The sequence below is a fragment of the Ananas comosus genome, linkage group 12, assembly GCF_001540865.1.
Source record: "Ananas comosus cultivar F153 linkage group 12, ASM154086v1, whole genome shotgun sequence".
NCBI lineage: Eukaryota > Viridiplantae > Streptophyta > Magnoliopsida > Poales > Bromeliaceae > Ananas > Ananas comosus.
In genome coordinates, this window is record NC_033632.1 from 3,818,048 (window position 1) to 3,827,789 (window position 9,742).

At 36.5% G+C, this 9,742-nt stretch overlaps 2 protein-coding genes across 3 annotated transcripts; one reads left to right on the forward strand and one right to left on the reverse strand.

The window, feature by feature from the left end:
• Nucleotides 1,830-6,675, forward strand: LOC109718895 (IQ domain-containing protein IQM2-like). The gene is made up of 10 exons (XM_020245366.1): nt 1,830-1,948; nt 2,784-3,355; nt 3,801-3,915; nt 4,016-4,081; nt 4,182-4,270; nt 4,681-4,771; nt 4,861-5,007; nt 5,095-5,187; nt 5,320-5,421; nt 5,788-6,675. The coding sequence occupies exons 2-10, from the start codon at nt 2,922-2,924 to the stop codon at nt 6,508-6,510; spliced, it is 1,860 nt and encodes a 619-aa protein (XP_020100955.1). The 5' UTR covers nt 1,830-1,948; nt 2,784-2,921; the 3' UTR covers nt 6,511-6,675.
• LOC109718025 (40S ribosomal protein S28) lies at nt 7,200-8,784 on the reverse strand. Of its 2 annotated transcripts, none has more exons than XM_020244010.1 (2): nt 8,600-8,784; nt 7,200-7,655 (listed from the first exon to the last, which is right to left on the reverse strand). In XM_020244010.1, the coding sequence occupies exon 2, from the start codon at nt 7,649-7,651 to the stop codon at nt 7,454-7,456; it is 198 nt and encodes a 65-aa protein (XP_020099599.1). In that variant the 5' UTR covers nt 7,652-7,655; nt 8,600-8,784; the 3' UTR covers nt 7,200-7,453. The 2 variants fall into 2 exon arrangements, with proteins under 2 accessions (XP_020099599.1, XP_020099598.1); XM_020244009.1 differs by having other exon boundaries at nt 7,246-7,652; nt 8,600-8,780.

The following is a 9,742-nucleotide window of genomic DNA, read 5'->3' on the forward strand; positions in this document are numbered from 1 at the left end:
ACTATTTTAATCAAGTCCTCTCCTTCAAAAATTTTGTTAACTCAAACAAAAATTATCATGTCAACACCAATCATATATCAAACCAACCCTAACCATTTGATTATTTTCATCCTCAAAGGTTCCTTCTTAAAGAAAAGAGACTTACAAAAATGACTATTTATAGAGTCTAACTGGGATGCTATCGATAACACTAAAAGTGTTTGATGCTACCGAATTTTTCGCCGTAAGATTTAGGCTTAGTTTGATATTGAAGTCTATCTAACGTTATTAGATAAAATGGGTTGAGAAAAAAACATATAGGGACATATTTCTACGTTCTCCGATGGGACCGCAGAAAATATATCGTAACCGATTCATCGCAATATGCGGAACGTACGGAAACAAACAATGTATTTTTCCAACGTACTTTCCCACCACACGTAACGCAATCTCCCCGCAATCCCAAACGAAGCCTAAAATTCTTTGATTATTTTCATCTGTTAGATTATACTATTCAATCAATAACTCACTCAACCTTAGAGAGCCCACATCATCCTAACCGTACATTTTTTCATCCAAAAACTGAAAACCTAATAACACCAATAACTTGGTGCTATTGATAGTATTCTAGCCTAGTTCCTATTTATATATATATAAAGGACACGACTATAAAAAATCAAAAGATCGGAGCTAACCAACAGTCTATAGAATAATTGGTATGCGAGGTTGCAAGCTCAAAACTTAATTACTCTAAATTTTCATTCATTTGTGAAAATATAAACAAAATGGACAGTATACGATCTTTCTCTCGAAAAAAAAGTATTGGAGCTAAAGTATAAGCAAAGATAAGAGGAAATGCTGCTCAAGCAGCCAGTGACAAAGATTCTGTACTAGCTTATTAAATTGCTTGTTTAATCACCACCAAATGATTTAGAAAAATAATTTCTTAAGCCCAGACTTACTATGTTATGTAACTGCACTATATCTCTACTTCTAATCTCTGCCAGTTTGTAAAAAATAATTTTCAAAATTGGAAAAGGCTGAATACTTACGTCCTTATATCAGTGTTACTAATATTCAGTCAACTAAATTGAATTATAATAATACAATAATTCTGAAAGTTTGAGTAAAAAACTATTACAAATCAAAGTTTGAGAACTAGAGCGTCACGTGTCTCATAGTTTGAGAACCAAAAGGATAATTTACTAAAAGAAAGAAATTAAAAATTTAGGAGAAAAACTTCAGTAGAAAGCTCCCCAATAAAGCCTTGTTGAGGAGCTTCAGATATATTGTCACGTGTTAATTTTGTCACTATCTAAAAACTGTAATCATTCTCTTTAGAATTTAAGCTTTTTAATTCTTGAATGAAGGCAAAAACTTATATACGTTAGCGAATCGAGGTTCTTCAACGAAGCATCACTGGGGAAGCCCCCACTTATGTTTTATTCCGAAAAAAATAAGAGAGTCTACTGTGTCACGCTTGCATCACATCAGCAATAACAAGCCAATTACATCTCTTCTTTCTAAGAAAAAAGTGCAACAAAAATATTTTTTTAAATCCTGATGTGATGAATTGATTTAAAAGAATCTATTTGATTGATTGAAGATGACACGCCATCAATATAACTGATACATTCTAAAATTTTTCCCAAAAAAACTACTACCTTGGATTAGCTAAAAGCCTGAAATTGCAATTTTTAGACTCCCAAATCTTCTTATTTTAGGAGAGCTAGAGAGAGAAAGGCAGAAAGCCTCCCTTCTCTCTCTCTCTCTCTCTCCTGACCTGTTCATGCCATCTCCATTTTGCCAACCAACCAAACTAATTTACCCTCTCTCATCCCCTCCTCTCATTCTCTCCTCCTCCTCCTCCTCCTCCTCCTTCCTCTTTCTCTCTCACACCTTCACACATTTCCCCACATTCTCCCTCTATCCCAGGTTGTGAGTTGGTTTTGAAGGAGAGGAGGCAAAGGTGCAAAAATCCCCCCAAAACTTGATCATTTTGTTTTTCTTTTGTTGTTGAAAAATCTCATTTGGGTTTTTCTTTTCTTTTCTTTTCTTTTTTTTTTATGTTGTTTGCTTTGGGAGAGTTTGGTTTTCAAGAATCCTAACAATATAGTTTTCTGGCCGGAAAAGTATTTTCTGCTCGTTTGATTTGCGGTAAATATAGTGTTTATATGTTTTGAATTTTTTTTTTTATTTGGAAAACAAAAACTATGATGATGTTTTTATGAGGAACCAAGCACCTTACTAGAATTGCATGAAATAATGTTTTGTGTCTCTCTCTCTCTTTTTAATTTCTTTCTCTTGGAGTCAAAATAGAGAAATTGTGAAAATGATTCATTTTGCCAATGATACTTGTCCATATTTTGTGCTTATTTGTATGTAAGTTGCAGAATTCTTTATGATACATGTTGAATATAAAATATTAAAATACTGTTCTCTAACCGCTTAGAAAGAATAACGAATATATAATATTAAAATACTATTTTCTGATAGCTTAAGTTGACAATATTTCACAATGTCGAAGATATTGTTTTTACTGTAATTTATGGTACATAAAACTAGATATTTTAATACCTGTGCATCCATATGGATTCTAATGACTACTGTTCCAAGAACCTTTTGTAGAACTCTTTATCCTAATGAAATTTCTTTTTATGTTCTTTGTTCTACTTGTTCAATTTCCTTTGTAGCTATTTTCCAAATGCTTCATGATATCATGAAGATGCAATCCAGCTTTAAAATTTTCATTTTTGTTAATAAAAAGAATATGTGAACTAACTCAAATATCTAATTCCCTGCAGGAGGAGATCTACATACATCATTTACTATCATTGATTACTTTGTTCATCCTCTTCCCAATCAATCAAAAAAGAAAAAAAAAAAAAAAAGGAGGAATTTTTCCTTTTTTTGAGAGTAGTAATCTCATTTAGTATCACAAAATGGGTCTATCATTCTCATACCCTATAGATGACTATGATTATTTGGATGAGAGCTTTGAATCTCTCCTCATGAGATCTTTCAGCTTCACCGACAAAGTTAAGAGCACCCTGCGGTCCCTGAGCTTCAACGGCCGCGATTCCGAGCCCGCGATATTCAAAGCCTTCGGCTCGGCGAAGCTGATCATAGAAGGATCTCTGAGTTTCAATGGAAAGGAAACCATGATCTCTATAAAGAGCCCTACCTCCAAGAAAAAGAGCTCCAAGAAATCACCTTGCGCTAGTAAATCGCGATTTAGCCCTTCGTACGAAAGCCCCAAACTTACCGCGCCGGAAAGCCCGCAGCATGAGGCGGCGTTGAAGCTGCAGAAGGTCTACAAGAGCTTTCGGACGAGGAGGCAGCTCGCGGACTGCGCTGTCCTTGTTGAGCAGCATTGGTATGAAGTTTTGATTATATTTTTCTTTTGGTTTTACATTCGTAGATAACAACTGTAACTTGCGAAAAGCTCGTTTGAATTGATTCGAAACTTGTTCTAGTTAAGCCAAGTTGATTTTGTTATTGATCGATACGATGAGAGATTCACACTATGCAAGCTCCACAAAGAAAATGGTCGAACTCTGCTAAATTGATGAGTAACTTAGAAATGAAATTGAGTTCGAGTAACTCGATGAGTTTGTAATTGATATGATCCTCTCAATTATGTGAATCAAATTAGGCTTATTATTTACTGATGTAAAAAAAGACAATAAGAACTCAGCAAGCGCATGCGAGTTTGCCAAAGTGACTCTACTCAGTTTAACTTTTGAGTTGAGCCAAGTTTTCGAGTCATCAAACATTAGTTTATATCATTACATGTTTATCTTTACGACTACTTGCTTTAGGTGGAAACTACTTGATTTCGCACTGTTGAGGAGAAGTTCTGTGTCTTTCTTCGACATCGAGAAGCCAGAGACGGCTGTTTCTAAATGGTCGAGGGCGAGGACTAAAGCTGCTAAGGTACTTAATTTCTACATGCTGATATTCCAAGCAAACTATACTAGTAAATGGAAAATTTAAAAGATTTGGCTTAGTTACAGCGTTCTGATCTTTACATTAGGTTGGTAAAGGGTTATCAAAGGATGAGAAAGCTCAGAAACTTGCATTGCAGCATTGGCTCGAGGCCGTAAGTGTCGCGCATATCACGAATTATGCCTCTACTTTACATTTGATCTTTGATAGTGTGTAGAGTTAATAATCTGAGTATTATGATTCCTTATGAATAGATTGATCCTCGCCATCGATACGGTCACAACCTTCACTACTACTATGAGTGTTGGCTCCACTGTGAGAGCAAGCAACCCTTTTTCTATTGGTAGGTCATGAAAAAACTCTCTCTCTCTCTCTCTCCCTCTAGTTTTGTTTGAATCAATTGATAAAACAGGCGAAAAATGTATGAAACCCTCTATATATATTATAAATGTTCGCATTACCGCACGTGAAATATCAACACCTACATTTTACCATATTGACCGATAAAGCAAGGTGATACATCTCGTCAATGGAATATTCAGAAAGGAGGCAAAGTGACGAAATTGAATTATATGAAAAACAACCGTTTTTCTCCAAAAGCTTAAGCTGTCAGAGAACGACATTTCTAATTCATATATTCGACAATATTTAGGTATCAATATTTTAGTGTAGGAAAGTAAAAAAAAATCAGTGTTTATAGAAATATAACACAAATACATCTTAAACTAATACCATTTTGGATTCATTTAACAGGCTAGATGTGGGAGATGGGAAGGAGGTAAATCTTGAAGAGCACTGCCCTAGATTGACACTTCAACAGCAATGTATCAAGTATCTCGGCCCGGTAAAATATCTCATACTAAACCAATATAATTGCAACTAATTCAATCCCGAAAGCCGCATTTCGTTTACGAGTTTTTCTCTACATTACAGAAAGAAAGAGAGGCTTATGAAGTCATTGTTGAGGATGGAATATTCATGTACAAAGAGAGCCGGAAACTTCTAGACACTTCTGAGGGCCCTGAGGATGTGAAATGGATCTTTGTTCTGAGCACATCAAAAGCTTTATATGTTGGTCAAGTAATTAATTCCCTACAGAAACTCTTTCCATGTATATTTGTACATATATTGCTTCTGTAACATCATCTTTCGACAATTTATGATCAGAAAAAGAAGGGAACATTTCAGCACTCGAGTTTTCTTGCTGGAGGAGCTACTTCTGCTGCTGGGAGATTAATTGTAGAGAATGGAGTTCTTAAGGTATGTAACCTTAGAGAGAGATTGACCAAATGTAGGAACTCCATATAACATATCGCGATTCTCACATTACGTGCCTGGTGAAACTTTAAAATGACATTTTACCCTCGATTTAATTTCGCTTTCATTTTGCAGGCAGTTTGGCCTCATAGTGGGCACTATCGGCCAACGGAAGAAAATTTCCGAGAGTTCACGAGCTTCCTCAAGGAAAATAATGTCGATCTTACGGATGTTAAGGTGAGGAATATGACTCATATCTCTCTTTATCTTACAATTGCGCCGCATGAAATCTTTAGCTCCGAATCTTAGTAGTAGTTTTGACTCGTTAAGGCCCATTTATGGAATTGTTGTCAAGTATAGCTGTTCGAAAAAGCAGTACTAAAGTATAGCTTATACTTTTGGGACTTAGAAGCTCGTTTCAACTTTCATCACAAAAAGAGCTCAAAGTTTTTTTTTTTCTTTTTTTCTTTTTTGGGCCAAATTTTTTACTAACTACTTTTCGAAGTAGAGAAGTTGTCCAAAAGCTACACCAAACATACGCTTAGAATCGTGTATTCTTGGCCAGTATCTGATATAACAAGTATTGTTTTCTGTTTTATGCAGTTAAGTCCAACCGAGGAGGACGAGGAACTGGGGCAGATAATCCGAACCAGCAGCTCCGAACCGAACTTTGCCGAAAGTAACTACTTCAGCAAGCCAGAAGCTCAAAAGAAGCATTCTTATGCTTATGATGCAGCAAAAATCTCCATTCCAGAAGAAAATGCAAGCTCGTGTAAGGCTCCTGGACCAGAATCACGAGAGAGGAAAACGAAAAGATCACTCCATCTAGAGCTTCCCCCGAAGAATATTGTGTTTTTTGACGCACAAGAGAACAAAGAAAATGACAAAGGTGAAGAAGAGGAAGGAGAAGAAGAAATCGATGAGGAGCGTGTCATGTTCTGCAAAGAAAACCTATTCGAAGAAGGAGAAGAAGAGACAGACGAGGAAGCGGTGCTGCAGGAATTGATTCTTCGAAGGATCAGTTCGAAGAAAGGAGTGAAATCTTATCAACTGGGCAAGCAATTATCCTTCAGATGGACTACGGGGGCTGGCCCGCGGATTGGTTGGGTGAGGGGTTACCCGCCGGGGCTTCAATTTCGCGCATTAGAGCAAGTGAACTTATCTCCGAGAAACCTAGAGCAAGTGAACTTATCTCCGAGAAACCTGGGACCGTCTAGATTTGCTTCACCGAGAACTTGTTATAGTCCGAGTCCGAGAGTTAAAGAGACATTGAAGGTGAAAGAGGAGGCACAAGCAACACAAATGAGAAGAGAGAGTGATAGGTGAAGGTGAGTGAGGCCTTTTGAAGTTGGTGAAATTGTTGAATGTATAGAAAAGGAGTGTTTGATTCATACTTCTTGTAGATTGGGTAGAGAAATATTGTGTGTTTGAAAGTATTTATAAATTTTCGATGGATCAAATAGAAACCAAAACCATTCAAAAGTTATTATACCAAGATTGTTAGTTGCAAGTTGCATACATACATAAAAGAAAGAGAAAATTAGAACACAATTTACCACATCTTTAGTACTCATAATTGAGCAATATTTTCAATGAAATAAGCCTCTACAAGTTGTTCTTTTCTCCTTAATTACTACACAAGCTTTTGTACACATTCAAAGAACCTTTTCTCTTTGATATGTAAGCTCTGTTTCCCATCCTCACCCCAGATAACTCTACTTGCCTACTCAACACCAAGCAACTTCTCTAGAGCAATGCTGTACATCTAATTGCAGTATTCAGATCCTTTCTGTTTGTAATATTATTCCTACAACAATGCAAAGCTTCTAAACTGTTCCTTTGAACAGAGCAAAAGTTATCACACATGAGAGTATACCTTCATTTCACTCAACAGCAGAGCTAGGCAAGTTAAAGAGGATTGTGAATCATTGAAAGTGCATTGTTCCTATGATTAATGCTGCAGAGGATCTAGAATGAAAAACAAGAGCCTAAAAACAACCGCTGCTACGGCATGGTTACGAAATTATCCTCTAAAACAAGAAACACGAAACAAGAATCTCATAGTTATGAAATTACCCAAAACTCATAATTGATTAACAGATCTCAGACAAATGTGGCCAATACATCAATGGATAAAAGAAGAGCCTAAAAACGTCCGCTACTACGGCATCAAGACACGCCGATCGGTGATCATCGCTCGAAAAAAAAAAAAAGAACCCTAATAAAGCTCCTGCATTTTAAAGGAAGGTTTGCCGCACCAGCGCGGAAATCAGCGCAACCTCCTAGCCTCTCTCTCGGACTCGAGCAGCGTGAGGATATCGCCCTCCCTAACCGGGCCCTTCACGTTCCTCATGATGAGCCGGTTCTGGTCGTCTAAGAACTTGACTCGAACCTGCGTCACCTGCCCTCTCGACCCGGTCCGGCCCATGACCTTCACCACGACCGCGAGCTTCACTTGAGTATCCATGCTGCTAAAGTATAATTCAGATTGCACCATCAATAAATAGGTCTCGATCGTCAAAGTGACAATGTAGAAACATTTGAAATCAATCTCTAAACTTCGAAAATATTGATTTCGCTACCTCATATCGTCAAATTATATTAGAGCTCAACAAATCCTATTAAAAATTTACAATCACCGTCGAGCTGACAAAGCAAATCCACATTTTAAATGGTACAATAGTTCAGCTAAGGACTGGATGGTTTTAACATCACTTAATTGCGACAAAGATTAGCACAATTTTTATAAAAAAGAATCCGTACATTGTCGCTAATAGAGAAGTTGTAAAATTTAACATAATCTGCGCAACGATTAGCCACAGTAAATGGTCTCGCAATTGCTAAAAAGACACGCCCAATTTCTCTCCACAAAGAGAGGATCCATATCTCAATTATACATAAACAGAAACAGTTGTAGCTACATAAATAGATGAAACAATAAGCTCCAATTGAGGTAATACTGGGCAAATTAGGATTTTTTTTTTTTTACCCCTAACCTTTTACTGCTTATACAATGCACAAAATGTACGAAATCGAATATTAAGATATGGATATATCACCAATAACTTGTATTATGCTTCAGAGTTCTAAATTATAGCCATATAGATATATATCACCAAAAAAAAAAATCAATCTTTAACAGTACGAGCGCGTAAGGACACTACATTACCAATTTTCGAGCGAATAAAAAAGAAAAGATATGAAGTCCCAAAAAACAACAAACTAATACAAAAGTACTAGATCAAACCACTCAAAATATATCAAAAAAAAGGGGGAAAAAAAAAAGAGCAGCAGCAGCAACAACAACAACAACAACAATAGAAACAAAACTTCACAAAGCTACAACCCTTGGAATCCTCGATTATTAGGGTTTAGGAGGGGATATTAGGGTTTAGGAGAGGGTTACGCTACGCACCTTTCTCGGATCTATCTCTCCTGGGCTCGGCGAGGAGCGCGATCGAAGGGCAAAAGTGGCGAGATCTCTCTCCTGGAAATCGCGATCGAAGAGAAAAAGCGGCGGCGGCGACGAAGGGGAAAAGAGATGATACAAACCCTAGCTTTCGTTATTTATTTGTTAGGGGATATACGGATAGCGGGGAAAGTGACAAGCAAAATTTCTTTTTGAGAGATATTTAAATCCGGTGTAAGTAGGGGTGTAATGTGGGCCGTACCGGGCTGATACGGCCCACATTTTTCGGCCCATAACGGCCCAGTATGGCAGGTCGGGCTGACCAGGCACGTTATCTGCAGTATCCGTGTCAGGCGACGGCCCGGCCTGATATCTCGCCAGGCCGGCCGGTCCACGGGCCGGCCGGCCCGTTTGACACCCCTAGGTGTGTATGGATGTCAATTTAGCATTTAATATATATATATATTATTTAAATTTGTATTTAAATTTTAGTAAAAAAATATAGGAATATAAAATTTAAATACGAGTACGCATCTTCTAGTTTTAATTTATATTTATATATGTATATTAGTTTATATTATTATTTAAATAATATCTGAATATAAATTTTATTTATATCTGAATTTAAATCTGTTTTAAGCCGAGATAGAGGCCCAAAATTATTAAAAGTTATAACCATAAATTATGTCTTCGGCACCTATATTTTTTGAATTGAATGGCAATTTTTTTTATTATTAACTTTTTAGGCTACTTGATGTAAAGGTAATAAATTCCCAAAATATATGTGATTTTCCAGAAATATATATGACTTTGTATGTAAAAAATCTACATGAGGATATGCATATACACACCAAGAATATGCATACACACCAGGAATCCCAGACGTTGGTAAAAATATGGGTTTAATTTTCATGAGGTTTTAAGTACAAATTGGTTAAGTTTGACCCAATTTTAGTTTTAGCCTCATAATTCCATTATTACACTTTAGGATGGTGTTATTAAAGTCTCACAATTATTTTGAATTTTAAATCTAAGGAAAAGTTCCAACACTACGCTTAATCGAAAATATCCAATTCTACGGATTCCTTTTTCCACTAAATTACAGAAAACTTTCATGCCAATGCCTATTTATTTACTTTTCTCTCCTGT